Below are 19,708 nucleotides of genomic sequence, written 5' to 3' on the forward strand. Positions count from 1 at the left end.
TAAAAAAATAGTCCAGAACGAGGTCCTACGCCAAGCTGATGCAAAGCAATTCTTCTGTACTTATCTTCTCTGCAGGGAAGTACTTTTATATTGATAGTGGAAAATCCACACTGCTATACCTGAAGAGGGTTCACAAATTTCCCTTCAATCTTCATAATGCTTGATATTCCAAAGTCTTCATTACTCGGAGGAAAAGTTAAATCCAAATCTCTCTCCAATGGTATCTTTTCCAGTTTGAACTGGATGGTTGTGTTGTTCAGAATGTGGAAAGCTGTTAAGGGAAAATGAAATTAAAACAACATTATTACAAGTGAACCGATATATAAAATATAACAGATATATAAAGACTGTACAGCAGAGATAACATAGTAGCTATTTAACTTGCTCAGAATCTCTTAGCAACGCTAAAATAAGTAGATATGGCTATGTTTTGTTAAAATTTCTGCATGAAAGGCACTATTGAGGTTTTGCTTAGGGGACTAAAATGAATGTAAATAATATAACTTGTCCATTGCAATTAAAACTGAGCAGTGTACTTCAGAAGGACAGGCGAGACAGTATATACAATCAGACCTATGGTTAATACACATTTTTAGTACCATCTACTACTCATATTAAAATAATTAAGAACCCTCCGATTAACATACCATGGCCTTTATGTAATGATTCAAAGAAGTCATGACGAGTAAACAGGGGTTCTTCCTGGCTATTAATACTGGCAGGACCCGAAGAATGCAGCCCACGAGATATTTCACTTGCAGGCTCCTTCTTGCTCGTAAATTGACTGCTATTTAAAGAATACATTTTAATATCTTTAATTTCAACTTGCAGTCTATCGCTTGTAGATTCATCTTCTCCTGGTACAAAATTCTGAATAGATATTTGTCCTAGATGACCTACAAGCAGTTCAGAGCTACCAGGCTTTCGAGGTATTGAGACAATTGGTGATTCAATGTTTACATTTAATATAAGCTTAATAGTATCAGTTTTGAGAGACTGTGACCCTAATGCATAGCCTTCATTATCTTCTAAGTTGGCAACATCTCTTGTTCGTGGTGCTGTATCAAACAAAGAAACCATTTCACTGTATTCAGCAGTTTTAGTGGCCAAGACTGTAGTAACTTTTGAAGCTGCACTTTTCAACATGCTGCGGAAATTCTCTTCCAATTCATCCATTGACAAAGTCAGTTCTTTCAAAAATTTAGCTGAGTGGTTGTAGTGTAAGGAGGCCATTTTGAGGTTGAGAGAACATTCCTCTTTTGACCTCTCTGTAAAAGTGAAACTTAAAGCATCTGGAAGGCTATTTCCATCATCAAGCCTAAAGAATAAAGACTCAAAGTAATCTACATCACCAATGAGGTCTTCATACCTTCCTGTATTCCCTATGCTGACAACATACTGGTTCTTAACACTATCTTGTGTTAGGTCCATAAGGTGAAGGCATCCAAGAGAGCCATTTACATCAAATTTACTACACATGGAGACATTGACTTTGGTGCCACCAATACTGGCTGTTGCAATTTTTCTGCCATATTTTTCTCCATTGGTCATGCCAACTGTCCTGAGGAGGAGTATATTTAACCAGTGGATATCAACTGCTACCTCGGTATTCTGTACGTAAGTAGACTGGAAGGTTTCCTGTTCCCTCCAGTCTCTTTCCAAATCAGTTATTAAAGGCTGAGGACTAGAATCTTCTTTCTCCTTCGGGAAAGATTTCTGCAGAAACCCAATCAATTCAACAATAGTCTCTGGATTAAGGATGATATCCAGGTTGTTCACCTGTACAGAGATCACCTGCAGACTGCTATCCAAATTCATTGATGGGCATTCGGCACTCACAAACTGATACTCTAATTTTATCAGGGACTCCTGATCTTTTCCATTGTTAGCAGATGAAATATTTGAGGCTGTACTGCATCTCTCTGACAAACTAGCTACATCAATGGCACGTGCATCATTTGGTCCGTAAACTGGAGACTGAGCCCTACTGTCTCGAAGACTTCCTGTTGGCACATCAAAACTCAGATTCTTATGAGAAGCCATCAAAAGATCAAAATCTGTTCCGTATGTTTGCATAGTATCAACCAGTAACAGGCCATGAACAGTCAGGGACACTTCCGCATCATACGGCCTTTTCACAAAATGGGCATTGGTGCCAAAAACCTTGAGTACAGAGATATATCGTCCATTACTTTCAACACCCAACTGCATACAGTTTACTTTGAATTCAGCCAAAAGCAGCTGAGATTCAACAAGAACTTCCCTGGTATGTTGCTCCAGCATTACAACACTCTGTGTTAGATTCATTACAGAATCATGCAAACTGCCAAGCTGGTCTACCTCTGCAAAAATCTTGTCTTTCCCTAAATGTAGGGCATCAGAAGACTTAGTTTCAGATGTACTTAGCTGCGTACAACAGTTCTTCAGAGCCAATATTTTGTCTTCGTTGATATGAATTTTCAAGTCTGGCAGAGTGCCAGACAAGACAGCTCCTGGGTATTTTGGGTCAGACGTGTATATCAATCTGCGCTCCAACTGCAGGTGAACGTTGAATTTTTCTACCACGTGAGTTGGACCCACATCACTATCTTGGACATGTTTCCAGTTGTCTTTCACTCGGCCCACCATGATCTGAAGGTCCATAAATGAAAGCGTGTATCTCTCATACATTTTTTTACTCATTAAGTGTGCTTGTAGCTGCTCTTCACTTATTTCTACTCCAGTAAATTCAGACATTTTGATGCCACTATTAGTGTTAGATTCCGGTGGTGGAGTATTGGGAGGAGTTGCAAGTGGCGTTTTATATTCCTCATCACTCAATTCATTGACTTCTGAAGAACAAGTATCTGCACTCCTTTTAGATTCCTCTGTGGATTAAAAATTAACAGTAAACAAACCAAATAAACAACAGTATTCTTCCCCCTCCTTGGACATTTCCCATCATTACCTGATCATATCCAAAATCATATCTATGGCAAAGCGCCTGACACAAGATATCCCATGGGAGTCTTTAATTTAAACGTTAATCCTAAAAGAACACAAAACCCCCAACAAAATCAAAAAAACTGCATCCCTCCTCCCCTGTTATTTTTAAAACTGTACATCAATCTTAATTAAAAAATTATTGATAATAGCAGAATTGTTATGTGAAACTCTATGCATATACAGGGGAAATACTCTTAACACATCTCTACTTTCTACACAGACAAAAGGGTTTCTGGAGAAGGTGGAAAGAAAAGGAAAGCTGCAATAATTCTAGATCATACCTTGAGAATTGGTAAGTAATATTCTTCCCAAATCTACAACAACTAACACTGGATCCACAAATTTGAAATCATCAGGAAAGATCACCTGAGGGGCAGAAATATCAAGGCACACTGTCCAGCTTTTGCTGTTTTCCTATACGATAAGAAAAAAGATATAATAAAAAGCCATGTCAAACAAATCAATCTAGTTAGCTGCTTTTTCATCTGAAGCGCTCATCTTCAGGCATACTAAAGTTTGGCAGCTTTTTAAACCACAGACTCCCATTACGAAGAGACATTTTCAGCAGGTGAAACGCCCCGTGCTACGCTAGCCCTCTCCAGAGGGCCTCCCCATCTCCAAGCCGAGAGAAGGCATCTACCTTTTACATGGCACTGGATCAGATAAATCCTTGTCAAGGCTATCCATAAATACAGCACGCACTAGACTGTTTCATCAAACATCAAACTATTACTTTTTTAGAACAAATATTTTTTCATTTTACTGAAAATGATATAAAACAACTATCTTGCATCAATATAGCTAACTCCACATTAGGGATTAATGATGCCGATACATATACTAATGTTACTTGAAAATTGAAGAATAAGAAAAAACAAATAAAGGTGGAATAATTTTTTAATTTAAATATAATCTTTAAATATGTTACACACAAATTTAGGAAGTTTGACACAACAGAGCTCCAATGCACACTGGAGCCAATAAACTGGCACGAAGTCATCTCAGTAATGGGGTCAAGAATAGAAAAATACTATTCTGACATTATTCTCAGCAGGTCTGCACCACAAAAACAGATCGTTTGACAGCAAAAGGAATACTACAGTAACACATGTAAAACTCTCCACTTTCTTAAAAAGAACACCATACAAATGAACAAAAAACCCTCACTCTTTAGAGCTTCAAGTCCTAAAACATATGGCAAAAAAGCCTACATAAGCATTTTGGGGGCAAAAACTTACAATGAAGTCTCCTACTAGTAAACGATCAATAGTTTGCCTGATTTCAGCTTTTGTCTGCATTTTCAGCTTGTTGTACTGTCTTCTGGCAGCCTCAGCCACTCTTGCCTCTAACTCAGATTGATACCCAAAACCTGCACGACAGATACAAAACAGATTAGGTATAATTTTGTTCATATGTTACTAAATCAGGAAAAAGAAAAAAAAGAGAGAAGAAAAGATCTACTCTAAATTTTAGCAGTAAAATATTCTGCTTTTAACTGTCCTCTCAAAAAACCTGTTGTTCTCTATCAATTTCAAGGAGACGTAACAGAAACAGGCCTCCTTATTTATGCATTTTAATTAAGGCAGCATGAAAGTCCCCCATGTGGTATTACAGCAACTTGCAATTTTAAAGTAGAAGTTTCATGAGTCTGCCCAAGCAAATCTAATTATAAACAAAGAATGAAAAAAAAAAAAAGTCATCTATAGAATCATAGAATAGTTTGGGTTGGAAAGGACCTTTAAAGGTCATCTAGTCCAACCCCCCTGCCATCAGCAGGCACTCCAACATGTTGGAGTGGGGCCAGAGGAGGCCACAGAGATGGTCCAAGGGCTGGAGCCCCCCTGCTGCGAGGACAGGCTGAGGGAGTTCGGGCGGTTCAGCCTGGAGAAGAGAAGGCTCCGGGGAGACCTTAGAGCCCCTTCCACTCCCTAAAGCCCCTTCTGCTCCCTAAAGGGGCTCCAGGAAAGATGGGGATAAACCTTTTAGCAGGGCCTGTTGCAATAGACAAAGGGTAATGCTTTTAAATCAAAAGAGGACAGATTTAGACTAGATATAAGGAAGACAATTTTTACACTGAGGGTGGTGAAACACTGGCCCAGCTTGCCCAGAGAGGTGGCAGACGCCCCATCCCTGGAAACGTTCAAGGTCGGGTTGGATGGACTCCGAGCAAGACTCAAGAGTGTTGCTTAATTTGAATTTAAAGTGGAGATTCTTCAATTAGTGCTTTATATTTCCAAGAATGAAAATAAATAAAAATCAAAGATAAGATATATCGAAGATATAATACCACCAACCCCACCAAAAAAATGTATTAAACGTTAACCTGAGGTATGAACCCTTCCCTTGTAGAAGAAGTCAGCTACTTTCTTAATGGCTTGTGGATTGTAAATAATATTTAGAGGTCTGGTACTGACTTCCAGGCGCCTCTCAAAATTGCTGTGGATTGGATTTCTTTCATAAAGCATCTCAAACACTGGGGCATTCGGATCTGCAACTGAATAAAAAATGAATTACAAAAAGCAGTTGTAAAAAAACCCAAATGGACAAAAGCAAAAAACAAACCCCAAAGAATTTAATAACTAATTTTTAATTGGTACTACTAGGAAAGTAGTACCTGTTTGAAAATTCTTTTAGTGACAGAAAAACAAATCATATGATCAACTTCTACAATCAACAGAATTCAACATCTGTATACACAAAAACATTTTCAGAACTTGTGTCTTAATGTTGAACTCCTAACAATTTTTCTTTCTTTTTTTAAACCAAGACAAAGAGCAAGTGCAACTCCCATTGTCTTGAAGTACAATTTTTCTTACTCACTTCCTTTCAAGTCAACTTGCATCCATACATCTGAACAAAGCTTCTATGATTTTATCTTTACTATTTGCAAAAAGCATTTGCATGAATTCTAACCTTAGGCATTCAGTTTTGAAATTTCTGTTTTGCAGGAATTATCGCATACACTTGTTATCATTAAACATAAAATGAAATCTTTACCAGTGTTCTGATTAGTCATTTCTGAGGACAAACTCTGGAGTCCAAAGGAAGACATGCAGCCAACCTCTTTTTGCTGATAAGAATTTAAAAGAAAAAGATTGTTTAGATAAAATCAACCAAGCCACCTGATATAAGCATAAAAGTCTTTTCTGAATTAGTCTTATGGTCACTTTATAAGTGAATTATATGTATAATTTGCAATTATTATATGCATTTTTTTCCTTGAGGTAATCAAATAAGAGAGGAAGTATGACTAAGAAGCTAACGCTACCTACTCGTGTAGCAGACAGACTGAAGTTTAAAGTGCAAATTTCAGTCAGTTCTCTACAAATTACAAAGTCCAAAATACATGGGGAGTTCTCATGGAATTAGATTCAAATTTTGTTTGTGCAGAAGAGATATTTGCAATCTTTTCATCAATTCATTAGGAAGAAAAAAAATATTCTGTATTTCTGCTTTTAGTGTAACAGTATACAGGAGAAATAAAACCTTACTTGGACCAACGAGTTTTATGAAAAAGAACAATCACTGATTAAGCAACAACGCTGATTGTTCCAAAAATAAAATATTGTTCACCGAATTGTCTTCTTCCCACACCTATAACTGTAATGTTAAAGTTACAAGCATACAGAGCAAACAACAAAGAGTTCTATGAAGGATCATTGGAAAGGGAGGGGAAAACTAAGTTCAACAAGTGGAAATTCTTCTTCAAGATTTTTGTGTTCTCTTTCTGGGATAAGACACAAACCAAGGAAAACATGTTTAGTTTTGGAATATAACTATTTTCATACACACTTATTCATCCTACGTAGCAACTTAAGGGTTTTTTTCACCTACAGGATTTGGGAAAACAAGAACAGGAAATATGGTCCCTTCTGTTGCCAAATCCCTCAGAAAAAGACCACCAAGCTGAACTTTGAGAAGGGAAGAATTTCTGCGAGGAAGAGATTCTGCTAAGATCTTTACACCTGGAATAAAAATACATAAAATGCTTTTATTTCTTTTAGTACACAGCATAGATTATATTTAAATTTTACAGATAACAAATATCCAACAAATGAGTTTTTTGGAAGTGCTTATATATATTTATTTCTACTAAACAAATTAAGCATGGAAATTTGGAATATATTACAATGATTATGAAGCAAGTATTTCTATAGTTGCCTTTTTTCCACACATAACAATGTCTAAAATCAGATTTGTACGTTGAAATCATTCACATATCTGAAGAGAGAAACTTAGGTTCACTTCATATATCAATTTCCACAAGGTGTTTTCATATTTTCATTTTGAACTTTGTTTCAGCATAGTAATTTAAAGGATTAAAAAAAGACAATCAAAGGAAGGTCGGAAGGCAGACAAAGCTCTGGTCTTTTTTGAGAAAGAACAGAAATTGACTTAATACCTGAAAACTCCAGCTGCATAAAAGCAGTCTCCTCAGCATGCACCACCTTCTTCTTCTTATGCAACAGAGTGAAAGAGCCACCTTGCAACTGTAAATTTAATTTAGCAAAAACATGATCTCTCTTTGTGAAGGTATTCATGCTAGAAGCATCTGCAGCAGGATCAAAAAATTCATCTGCACCTAATTAGGAAAAAAAAAACAACAAAACAACACATTAAGTAAGTCAAGGTTCTGGAAGGCTACCGAAGAACAAAAAAGTTTCTCTGAATTTGAAAATAAAGACTTCCCCAGCTCTAGGAGAGGAAAACAGAAACAAAAGAATAAAGCAGATATAAGTCCTACCTTAACAAAACTCAGCATTCCATAGAACTCTTCTATTTCAATTAAGGTAATGTAAATCTAAATTTATGAAGACCCCAATAACCCAGTAATGTCAATGTTACATCCAGTCACAGCACGGTACATGACTCCCACCCACCTGAAAAGTCCCAAAGCTCTTTGCCGTAAATATCTATAATACCAGAAGTAAATGTATTCCGTATATCACTTTAGAGGTAAGCAGGTACACCAAGTACTGAGATTTTTTAACAGGTTATTAAGCTTTAGACAGGCTCTGATTAGGCACATCCGTTGACACACATAATCTTTTAACAGTACAGAACCAAAGAGTTGTTTCTATTCACCTTTAACAGACATCTAACTATGGTAACATCAGCAGCCTTAAAAAAAAAAACAGACGACCCTATACTCCCATACCTAGTATGTCTTCTGGATTCCACTGTTCCTTTGGGTCTGGCAGCAGCCCTTCAAAAGGTTCACCTTCGTATGTTTGCTGAGCGTATCCATACCAACCTCCCCAACCAGGAAACCAAGACTGAAGATACTGCAGCATTCCAGTGCTACTGCTATGTGCAGATTCTGCTGTAGGGGAACCTCCAGGGCAAACAGGCAATGGCTCTTTAACACTCTATGTTTGAACATTGAAGACATACACATTACTACTGATAAAGAATGCCACAATAAAAACACAATTCCATCTACTATTTGCTCAGCACTCTTCAGTATACAGCAGTGATATTTTCAATCAATACGTAGCCTATTAGGAGAGCAGCGGTAAAGAAACAACAAACATACCATCATTTAACTGCTGCATATTCATACATAAAGCCATATGGCATTATTTAAATCTTAGTCTAGAAAGACTAAACCAAATAAGAAGTCATTTGACGCTGTAAAACACAGCTCTAAATTTTAGCAACTTTATTTGAAAGACACATGACATTGTACTGTTAGAGATTAGTTAATATTTTATGAATTTTGCCCTGAAATACATTTACATGAGGCTCACTTCTGCCATATATTTATTCTGGGAAAATACTCATTATAGGCCCTTATTTCCATTCTCTGTTTTTAAGCTGAAGAGTACGTGCCCTAGGAATTCTGGCAAGAATACTACTGAGGAAGATCATCATATGACTAGGCAAAAGATTTCACTGTGCAAGTGACACAACAGTAAAAACTGGAGGAACTGAGCATTGTTTGCAACTTTAGCATTAATGCCACACTTCTAAAACAAAACAAATATATGCTAACGTTCTCCTGCGGAGCAGAACACAATACCTCAGAATAATTCACTTAAAGATTCCAAATATTACCCTGTATGCAGAACATTGCTCACCTCAGCTAGGTCATGAAATTTATCATGAACTATCTCATACAGTATCTTCAACTCTTCATAAGTTTGCTCATCCTCAATACGATGCATTTCTGCCTGAAAAGACAAAAAAGGTAAAGTAACTGCACTGAAAGAATATAGCATCTCGTTCACAAACATGTCAAACATCTCTGCACTGAGTAAGTTAGAGATTTGTAGAAAAAAACTAACGTGGCATTAATGATAGTATCCAAGTGCCTAAGCATATGGAAATAAACAGAAGTCATGTGGGCAACTGTAACAATGACATTCCCCCGTACTACAAATAAAGTTTACTTGCATTGTAAAATACATTATTTTATGACTTTTCATGGTAAAAGTTCCTTGCCCAACTATATCCTCCTATCATCCATCAGAAGCAAGGTTTGCACCACAAAATTTAAGCCATGGAAAATAACCTGATTTTACAGAATTACTAGCTTAGCTGGCAGCAAAAAAAGCTTTTCTCTTGAGTAAAGAAGGCAGAGGAAATGAACTGCATAAATTAGGACAACGTAGTATTCATATTCAGTTACTTAGACATGTCGTCTTCTTTCTACTGATTAAGAAGTTGTTTGTGGAAGCTTATGATTCATCACCCAAGTCTAAAAAATACATCACGGAAGAATAAAGCAAAAGGCATTTTTCTAGTCAATGGCACTGCCCTTGTTACACTTCACAGCTCTGATGAAGACAATACACACGGTATGAAGGTAAAAGTCTCCTGCTTTACCAGCTACTATACAATTTCCAGTACACTGACCTACTCCTACAGTTCATGTCTAAACAATAGAAGTAATGATTACGTACAACTTAAAGTATCAGTAGACTCACACCTGTAATTAAGGTGAGGTACATGGTGCCCTGAACTGATTTAACAAAAAAGTCTCAATACACCTAGCAGCTAATTATAAAAAGCAGCTAATTTTAGTTCATAGGTTTTTTCCTTCTGAAGTAGGACACAGGTGCATTATTAGGGGCACTTTCCCTCTAAATTCTTCATCCTAAAATCAACTGGGGAAAAAACAAAAAAACAACAACGCATTCCCAAACACACTGTCAGGTAGCCACAATTTTTCCCACATTATCTATCCAACCATATGGATAACCTGACACACTTCTGATATTTAAACACTTTTTGAGCCTACAGAGAACACAAGTTAAGAAACCATGTCACAGACTGACATGAGCATTCTATGAGTTAATGCTATTTTTGGTGAAAACCAGTTACAGCTTAAAAAAACAGTCAGCTTTTTGCATAGCAAAACAAAACCACAAGAATCCTGCTGCACACACCTCCCACAAGCCCAGGTTTCAAGCATTAAAAACTCAGTTATGGTTAAAAGACAGTCTGTTCAGTGAAAATGGCCTGCAGTAAAAATAAAAATGTTTCTAAACTAGAACAGATTTTAAATTTGAGAAGATGAAACAAATCAAATATCAGAAAACCCAAATCTAAATACCTGCTCTGCAGCAGACAGTGGTTCCCCCTTTAACTTGCTATAATACATGTCAGTGTAAGATACTGCATCTTGGGCCCGATGTAATGCGAACTCCCAGGTAGAACGTTGTCTCTGCTCCCTGATCTCCGAAATATTAGCATTCAAAGCAAAGATCCACCATTCTCGGCAGCTGAAACATTTTAGAATTACAGTATTACCAATATGTCCAAAAAAACCCAAACGCACATCAAACTGGTGAAAGGTCCAGGAGAGGTTCAGTGAGAAAACAGAGGGCAACCGGTCAGAAAAGAGCACCACTATTAGAGAGAGTGCATAGGGCGAGTTCTATGAATTTTGTAGAACAGTGCTCTGCAAAGTCCCCACCACTTTAGTGGGACTCAGTATAGCTGTTATCTATCAGACAGACAACAAAATGTTGAGTTGTATGGTCTGAACTGATACCACCTTCCTTATTTATCATTAAAAGAAACTTAATAGGAGCTCTTTCCACAAAGAAAATTTCAGAACACCAGTGTGTGCATGGGGGTAGAACCTTCAACTTAATTTCAGTTCTTGGAAGCTGTGAAAGAAGGATTTAAAGCCTCAGGTAAGAATAATTTTATTTTAAGTTTTAATTACATCTGAATATTTGAAACTGATTTATGAGGTAGGGGAACAAAACATGAAAACTGAAACTCTAATATATGATTATTATCTACCTTTTTATATTTGTCTTCATTCTAGTCTCCTAGTATAGTTTTTAATATCATATTAACACCAGCACATTTGTAGATATACTTACTTCTCTGTTACTGTAACCTTTGGTCTCCACTTCCTGAATTTAAGCTGTCGTTCCTTTCTAGCCAGCTCCTTCAGAAATCCCATGATCTGCTGATACTGCACCTTTTAGTAAAACAATATTACAGATCAATTAGGCAACACTGGGAGTGCTTCCCAAAGCAAAGGGGAGGAAAAACCACTACATACAAAAAACAACCACAGGCTTAGCTTATCTGCATCAACGGCCTGTATATGGCTTCAGAATTAAGATTAATGTTAATCATAATTTATAATTTGCTTCTCTAGTGCCACATATCTTCTCCCAGTACTTAGTAGTTAATGCGTGACATTCAATTTACAGGCGTCCTTACTTACAAACACACAGAATGAAATCTCCTTCCATGTCAGATTATCAACCTAACATCGGCTGCTATTGTACATTCTACAGACCGAAACACCCCGTATACACCTCTCCTATTGCTACAATAAAGAAACAAGAATGTAACTTCTTTTGCAATAATCAGTTGCAGTAAAATAATTAAATAATTTGGAATGCGTGGTTTTAAAACAAACAACTTATTTAGTATATCCCTTTCAGTTGCTTCTAAAACTAAATCCTTAAGAAAGCATGAATTTTATGCTACTATAATTGGTATTTCAGCTGTTACAAACGCTACCACAGTTTTATGACCCCTACAGGTATTTCACTGTTTGAATCAGCAACTGTTTTCTTCAAGGTAGATAATTCAAGATGGCATTTTACCAGCAGAATCTTCAGAAGCACTGACATACAAACAACAGTTGCAGCACGCGGGAAGGAAAAAATACACTCTACCTCAAACTACCAATTTGAATTTGTAGGCATTGTGACAACCAAAACATAAAGGAGTATCTTCTTTAATCGGTCATTCTGGCCATAAAGCAGGGTGCAATACAGCACGCAGATACCCAAGCAATCTTGGAAGACTTAACTAGTCTGGACACCCAATGCAGCATAACATATTTAACAGCCCAGCATTTGTGATGGCCTCATTTGCCCTGCTTCTCAACAGTCTGTTTCAGACAGAGAGAGTTAATGAAGATGGCTGGTATTTACCTGTGAAAGCTTCAAGGGTATAGTCTCAAGCTGAATGTCACACTCAAGCCGCGGAGTCTGGCGTGATCTTAAAGGCTCCTTAGAACAATTTCTCTTAAGAAGAGCAGAAGTGCATACAGGTTCCATGATGTAATTATGATCACGACTTTCCATACTTTTATCCATTGCTTCCTGTGGGTTACAAGCAGATTTATTCTATAAGAAATGAGTGTACTATACTTATTAGGATGCACTGGTTTCATATACTAGAATACACTTTATTAGCATGCCAGTCCATTAAAAACACCTCTTAAACATTTTCTCTCTTCAAAGGTAAAACAAGGTATTTCACAGCACAGCCTTTGCAGGTTGCACATGTATCCTATCATTACAGCATGAAACCATAACCTTATGTTGCTCTTAAAAGCACCCGATCAAATAAATTCTAAGTCCATTAGGTCTGCAATATAGAAAGGAGACTAACAACAACAACAATAATCTCCCTCGCATACCTGTAGCTGACCAGGAGGCAGGTCACCCAATAAAGTGCAGCTGGTATCCCAGTAAACACTGAAGTCAGCAACATCCAACTGTTTTTTCCGCATCAGCTTCTCTACCTGAAGTAGAAAAAATGGAATGAAGTCAAGATCACACACCACGTGCCATGTAGTTCTTAGTTCCACATGCTCAATAAACAACATGAAATGCCCAAAATCAATTTATTACAACAACCACATTATTAAAATGCCATACTTTTTACTAAATATTTACTAGCATCCATAAAATACAGCAAAACATCTTAGCTGCCATCAGTTCTTGCACAAAAAGTTATACTTACTGGTTCAAATACTGCATTTTGCATTGATACATTTTTGATGCATATGCCAAATGCAAACGGCTGCAAAGGATTTGTGACACCATCTTCAAACCTCACATGGACGTCTTGAATTTTTAACTAAATGGAAAAAAAGCCATTACTAGAGACAACTATTTACATCGTTAGAGTGGACAGCAGTACTATTCATTAACATTGAAGAAATTTAATATTTAATTTCTGCATTTCTCCAACAATTCCTGGTAGTTATTTAGACCTCACAGAAATCGTGTTTGCTTGGTTTTGTACTCTCTGGCTCTATCTTTTCCTCAGATACCACTAGTCCCTGCCCTTCTCCTGAAAACAGCCACCCACTTTCACAAGACAGTATACTTTATTTTGCTATCCTACTATTCTTCTCCATTTTAAAGGCAAATGTGTAATCAATAACCAAAGACCCAAATTTGCTTTATGTACTAGAACCATCACCATGGGCCCGAATTACAAACTAATTAACAATACAAGGTGGCCCAAGCTAATTTTATATTGGTAAAACCTTTGAGAGCAGTGAGTTACTGCAGTTACTCAGAGAATGTAGATTCTAGGACTGAGAAAAGTATAGATACTCTCGCCTTGAGCTCATGCACCAAATATATCCTTCTCAAACATATCAGGAAAAGCAAGTAGTCTGAGGTACCTCGCTTTTAAATTGCCTCTAGTCAGTTGAAATGCAGCCAAATAATATAGTCAGCCTATCTGCACATAAGGAAAAAGGAGGACAGTCCTTTCACGGAAGTGGGCAGACAAAGTTTAGCAAGTAATACGTAGAAAGCTTCTGGTTCTTAAACACAAATGATTAATGACGTAAATGTTGCTCAAATGTTATTAACTACATTAGGACTTCTGAAGAGGAAAAGCAATGGAGCGTAACAGCCATACTTTTGAGTCATTTTGACACATGGCAGATTTTTATTAATAGTAGAAGAATAATAATTAACTTGAGAGACAACACAGACAAATAATCAAAATCATAGATCAGCAGAAACTCTCAGATGTGTTTCTTTACAAATTATCTTTTCATCAAAACAAATCATGCTCTACTGCTTAATAAACAGTATTTTGGTGGGTTTATAACTAAAAGAATTGAAACGTGAGCACCCATCAGATTCCACACAAAGTCAGTACCCACCTACCGTTACAAACCAAAAAAAAGTTGATGTTTTCCCCTTGGTAAAAGCAGGATGGAGGCTTTTTCCTTTCCAGAAGTCCCCATCAGTACTAGTTTAAGACTGAAGTTATGAAGGTTCAGTCTGAAAAGGGACTGTCCTCTGCCAAACATCTACCTTTGATTTACATGTTTCTTTCCTGAGGACTACACAATGTGAAGCACAGTGGGCACAAGTAGTTCTTAACAAGTGGGAAAAGCTCTACAATGCAAAGGCTTACTTCAATGTTTTCTACAATTCTTGTGACTACAGATGCAGTAACTGAGTACCAGTAAGATTCCCCTTTCTGTTGTCGTTCTTTCTAAAAGAGAAAATAAGGATAAGCATTAACCACCACTGTAACAACTGGTCAGGAAACAATACACCTTGTTATAATGAAATTACCTTGAACAGGGAGAAAGTAAACAAAAAAAACAAGAAGATTTCAGTATCTCCAAGATATGTGGGACACACAACATGATGGGGGTGGGGCAGAAATTGCCCTATGTTAGCAGGTATGAATCAAATTCTAAGTTAGTTTCCTATGCATTTGTTCTCCAATTTGTTAGGAGACTTAAATGCCATCCATCTACCGTAGCTGTTTTGTCACCATGAAAGACAAGTGTGACTCACTTTCCATTTTTCTTCAAGTGCTAGAAGAAGGGCTTTCTTGTGTTCTCTTTCTTGCCACTTCTCCCTTTCCTCATCAAAATCTTCTTTTTTTTCTGGTGCACCAATTAAGTGCAGTTTTGAGACAGATATCACCCATGGATCCACATGTGGGCGATAAAAAGGTATCTGTAGTGTTATTTTGCCAATGAAACCTAGATATACAAAAGAGATGCTATCAGATTCCCGTGTAAAGTTACTTTATCATCCTTCGAAAAACCTGAAAGAAAAAGTGGTGTAAGAAACAAACAAGCTAAAATAGAACTGGATCACCTGAAAACCAGGTTACCTCATTTGTTCAAGCTTCTGACTCACAGGTAAAGGTTCTTCTAAAATATGCAATACTTCCTGTTTATAAATATTCATCCTGCACACACAAACAAAATACAAACCTGCCTTTACTTCAAATGGTAATTCCAGTTCCTTCAAGGCATCTTTCTTTAGTGGCAAGTTTTCTAATTCAACAGCACCTATAGAAAGCAGAAAAAAAGGCAAGTCTGTTAAACAAAATTATGTTAAAGAATGACAGCTTGAACATTATAAGCCTAAAATGACTAGCATAATCTTTTAAACAAAAAAAAAATATTAAATAGGATTTCATGAGAACACCCAACCTACCACTTCAAGTTGTGTTGCAATTGCAATGGTTATTTAATATACTTGTTAATTTTCCAATGCCATGTGCTCAAACTAGTTGATGAGATCATCTAGAAGCAATATTCTGCAAGGTTTTAAATCTGAACTTTACTGTAACCAAGAAGAAAGCTTCTCCTTGGTTTTCAGAAGAGATACTTCAAGTATCTTCTCAATATTATGAAAAGCCCACACAGAAAAGCTTTGAAGTGTTATAAAATATTCTCTCAAAAATAGCAGATAATAGCAGCAAAAGATAAATTAGAAAGCACTGATTTGTAGGAGACTCGTGAACATAACATGAAATAACATAAACCAGAAATCTTAATGACAGGGGAGTAACTACTATCATCAAAACATAAGAGGTAAAGACTACAGAATACTTCCTGCCACAGTCCCTCAACAGTAAAGTTACTGAACAATATTAAGAAAAATGACACTCAAATATTAAATAAAACATGCTGATAAGATATGCTAAGCATACTTTTGAAATTTTGATATGAATTGGTTTAACAGTGTTGATAAAAAGTAACAAAGACAGGAACACAAGAGAACTTACTATTCATTATAAAGTGTGTATTAAAAGGGTTTATATAAATATTAAACACAATATTAAGTGATTGTTTCTATTTCACCTTCCAGTTATTACAAAAACATAACACTATTTTTTTTTAAATCACAGCATGAAAACACTACAGAAAATACCACAAAGCCTCACCCTTTAGAAGAGCCACTGAAAGTTGGTCTGTGTTCAGGTTATTGACATATTTGCCCAAATAGGTGTTGAGGACCCAGGCTACTAATCCTTCCAACATGACTGTCCTAGAAGAGCGCAACTAACGTTTTTCTGTCATTTTCTGGATTTCTGTTCCATTACTACAATCTCGCTCTGAAAGAAAAAACATGATGAAAATGATTGTCTGAAATATACACTTTCAGCAGAGCTGACATATTGCTGTCACTGTAATTCTTACTGTAATCCATCTAAAAAGCAATAAAAACACTAAGCTTGATTTCTACCTTAAAAAAAATGCTTTATGCTATTCCCTTTAAGTCTCAAATCAGAGTTTCATATAGAAATTTGATGATTACAGACAGCTCCCATTGCAAATTAAGTTAATCATTCCATCCTTTTTCTAATCAAAACACCACATTTTGTTGCCATAATCGACATGGCCAATCTACAATCCTCTTCCAGAAAAGAGAAGACTAAAATTCCACATTTATGTGAAGCAGTTTTGCACTGGCCTCCTCAACTTCTGCTGCCAGTATTTTCTTCAAGTTGCCAGCATTCTGGTTTTGGAAGCCTGGTCTAAAGTAACAGCCCAGAGCCTTCAACTGTGTTTTTGTGGAATTCTTATACGACACCCGTGAAAAAACTCACCCCTTTTTTGGGAAGGGTGTATGTGTGAGAAGTAACCAGATACAAGTCCCATAAATAGCCCATCAACAGTTTTCAAAGTGATACCAGCTTTTCCAAGTGATAGCATAGATCACTGCAACACGGAAGGGCGGGGGGGGGAAGCTACAGCAGAAAAGCGACACTAGTCATACAGGTAAACACTTCCCTTCATACTGTTCTCCAGCCATTTCTGTTTTAACTTATGTGGTAATCAGACCGCTAAAACCCCTAAATGCCTGTTCAAGTTTTTAACAAGTGAATTGCAAAACTACTACTAGCTTCTGCAAGGGCATGATCAAGCACGTTATTACAGTAAGGAAAAAAGCACGCAGGCCATATCCTGTGGTTAGAATGCACTAAATGTATCAGTTCTGTGTTTGGAAAAGCCTCCCAACCCCACAGACCTCCCTAAACCAGTGTACGTAAGACGGAGTTCTACAGAGCAGAAAAGCAAGATATGTCAGACTGTCAGAATGACAACTTCAAGAGTTATATTTTAAATTTGATATTAAGAGTCACAGTTTTCCCATGATGCAGTTTGCTTGATTTTAAGCCCCCCCATTAAAACCTTTATTTCTTTAAAAAAAAGCCAGTGAAAATATTTAACTAATACAGTTAAATAAATGTTATGCAAATAACGAAAGGGTTTTCCTAAAGGCTGAAAAGTGAAACTATACTGTCATGAAGAATGTTACATTCCAATAAAGCGTATCTTCACATTAAATCCATTTAACATTTTTATCTTTGTAAGATTTCTCAATATTTTTCAAAACCAATAGTATTATTCCACATAACAAAGACCGAGCATTCATATACATGGGGCCACCACCTTATAGGGTTTTATTCTAATAAAACTGACAAGAAAGCTTAAGTTCAAACACAAGCCAATACAGTAAACCTTGACAGGTCACCCTTAAAAAAATAAGTAAAGAAAAAAATAAATCCACAGGTGCTAGGAGACAAATCAGAGAAAAGATCCTGAAGAAACATTCAGACCAGGTTAGCACCCCAGTGACTGAAAACCTCCAGTGCATGAACAGTTCCATGCCTGAAGTCATCCTAAGAACTGTGAATAACGTAAATCACCACATTAACCTGAACTTGTGGAACAGAACGAACTATTTGGGAATCTTTCAAATGTTTTAAGGGTTTTCCATGTGTAACTTCCTAGTCCACTGCTGTGCCACAGGAAAGAAAAACAACACACTTATTTTCTAGGACAGTGTTTTTATTTTCTGAACTTACATAGCAAAAATGAGACAGTAAGGTCTTATCAGGATGAGAATCAAAGTACAAAACAGGACCTCACGCAAAGCTGGCTCACTTTTTCTGGAAAAACACACAGTTTTCCCAACAAGGAGGACGGGAAGGAGCGGGGCCTGTGTCAGCCGGGCAGGGCCAGCGCCAAGGCCAGGAGGGAAGGGTGCTGGGATGGTGTTACCCGTCAGGGCAAGGGGGGCATTTTACTCAGCGCCCGGTGACACACAAAAAGGGCGGGAGCGGCCTTCAGGGCACTCTCCTCTCTCCCTTCACACAAGCCAACGCACCGCGGGGAGGTGGCGACAGACAGGAGAGGGGACCTGTTGGCAGGCAGCGCCTGTCGGGGTGGAAGCGAAAGGTCACCTTGCCCAGAGCCGGCCGGAGGGAGCCCTGAGGAAGCCACAGAGAGGCCGGCGGCGAACGGCCTGCGCCAGGCGGGGAGAGCGCCTGTGGGGCACCCTGAGGCCCGGCCGCGGGGCGAGGCGCCGCGCTGAGCCCCAGCAAGGCTGAGGGTCGCTCTCCTCCGCCGCCCCGTCCCCGGGGCGCAGGAACAAGTGACCGCGCGGCCGCCCCTCGCCCCCCCGGTGCCGGGGCGGCGGGGCGGAGCCCTGCGAGGGGCGTGAGGCAGGGAGGGGCCCCTCAGGGCCGGGCCCGCGCCGTGCAGCCGGGCTCTGGTTGGGAGCGCAGGCTGAGGCAGCAGGAAACGACCGCCGGGGCCCGGGGCCGCCCTCCCGGCGCCGCCCCGTGCTCCCAGCCCGCCGGTACCCACCTGGGCTCCCGGTGGCGGCCGCCTCCTCGGTGGTGCGCGGGCTCGGCGGGCCGCACGCCAATCGATCCCGAGCCAACCGGCGGGGAGACGCCTGGGTAGGGGAGCGCCGAGCTGTCGATGTCCGCCTCTCCCGCCTCTTTGAGGCGGAGCCACGCCGGGGCCTGTCCCGCTCCGCGCCCCGCCGCCGGTGGGGGCGCCCGGGGCAGGGAGGGGCGGCGAACCGCCCCGCCAGCACGGCGGGAGCCGGCACAGGGTCCCCCTGCGAGCTGCCGCCCCAAGCGTCTCTCGGGGCGGGATCCTCCGGAGCGGCCCCTCACGTCCGCCGCGGCGTGGAGTAAATGGCAGTAAACAAAGTCTTTTGGCTCTCAAAAGCGTCCGAGGTGGAGGTCAAGGTTATGGCGTGGTTCATGGCGCGGTGCGGAGGGTCCTCTCGCGTCCTGTCCCAGCGCAGGCCGCAGCGCATCTGTCCTCTTAGAATTAGGCTTTAACATTATGAAATAAAATTGCTTGGAAAGCAGAAGCTTAACCTACGGAATGAAAGAACCCCTTCTAAAAATAAGAATTTTGTTTGATGAAGAG

At 38.9% G+C, this 19,708-nt stretch overlaps 1 protein-coding gene across 4 annotated transcripts in view; it reads right to left on the minus strand.

Moving 5' to 3' along the window:
- VPS13D (vacuolar protein sorting 13 homolog D) overlaps nucleotides 1-19,261 on the minus strand; it is a 103,337-nt gene extending 84,076 nt beyond the window's left edge. For all 4 annotated transcript variants that reach the window (XM_063354063.1, XM_063354061.1, XM_063354062.1 and 1 more), the window contains exons 1-20: nucleotides 19,130-19,261; nucleotides 16,417-16,587; nucleotides 15,458-15,535; nucleotides 15,030-15,220; nucleotides 14,638-14,718; nucleotides 13,216-13,332; nucleotides 12,890-12,994; nucleotides 12,399-12,569; nucleotides 11,325-11,425; nucleotides 10,544-10,712; nucleotides 9,066-9,158; nucleotides 8,144-8,354; nucleotides 7,388-7,567; nucleotides 6,820-6,950; nucleotides 5,983-6,055; nucleotides 5,309-5,479; nucleotides 4,224-4,354; nucleotides 3,267-3,399; nucleotides 648-2,867; nucleotides 120-271 (exon numbers count right to left, since the gene is read on the minus strand). In XM_063354063.1, the coding sequence (XP_063210133.1) occupies nucleotides 120-271; nucleotides 648-2,867; nucleotides 3,267-3,399; nucleotides 4,224-4,354; nucleotides 5,309-5,479; nucleotides 5,983-6,055; nucleotides 6,820-6,950; nucleotides 7,388-7,567; nucleotides 8,144-8,354; nucleotides 9,066-9,158; nucleotides 10,544-10,712; nucleotides 11,325-11,425; nucleotides 12,399-12,569; nucleotides 12,890-12,994; nucleotides 13,216-13,332; nucleotides 14,638-14,718; nucleotides 15,030-15,220; nucleotides 15,458-15,535; nucleotides 16,417-16,513 (4,605 nt within the window). In that variant the 5' untranslated portion in view covers nucleotides 16,514-16,587; nucleotides 19,130-19,261. The remainder of the gene's footprint in view (nucleotides 1-119; nucleotides 272-647; nucleotides 2,868-3,266; nucleotides 3,400-4,223; nucleotides 4,355-5,308; nucleotides 5,480-5,982; nucleotides 6,056-6,819; nucleotides 6,951-7,387; nucleotides 7,568-8,143; nucleotides 8,355-9,065; nucleotides 9,159-10,543; nucleotides 10,713-11,324; nucleotides 11,426-12,398; nucleotides 12,570-12,889; nucleotides 12,995-13,215; nucleotides 13,333-14,637; nucleotides 14,719-15,029; nucleotides 15,221-15,457; nucleotides 15,536-16,416; nucleotides 16,588-19,129) is intronic.
- Nucleotides 19,262-19,708: the final 447 nt, after the last annotated feature.

This window comes from Chroicocephalus ridibundus, chromosome 16 (genome assembly GCF_963924245.1).
Source record: "Chroicocephalus ridibundus chromosome 16, bChrRid1.1, whole genome shotgun sequence".
Classification (NCBI taxonomy): domain Eukaryota; kingdom Metazoa; phylum Chordata; class Aves; order Charadriiformes; family Laridae; genus Chroicocephalus; species Chroicocephalus ridibundus.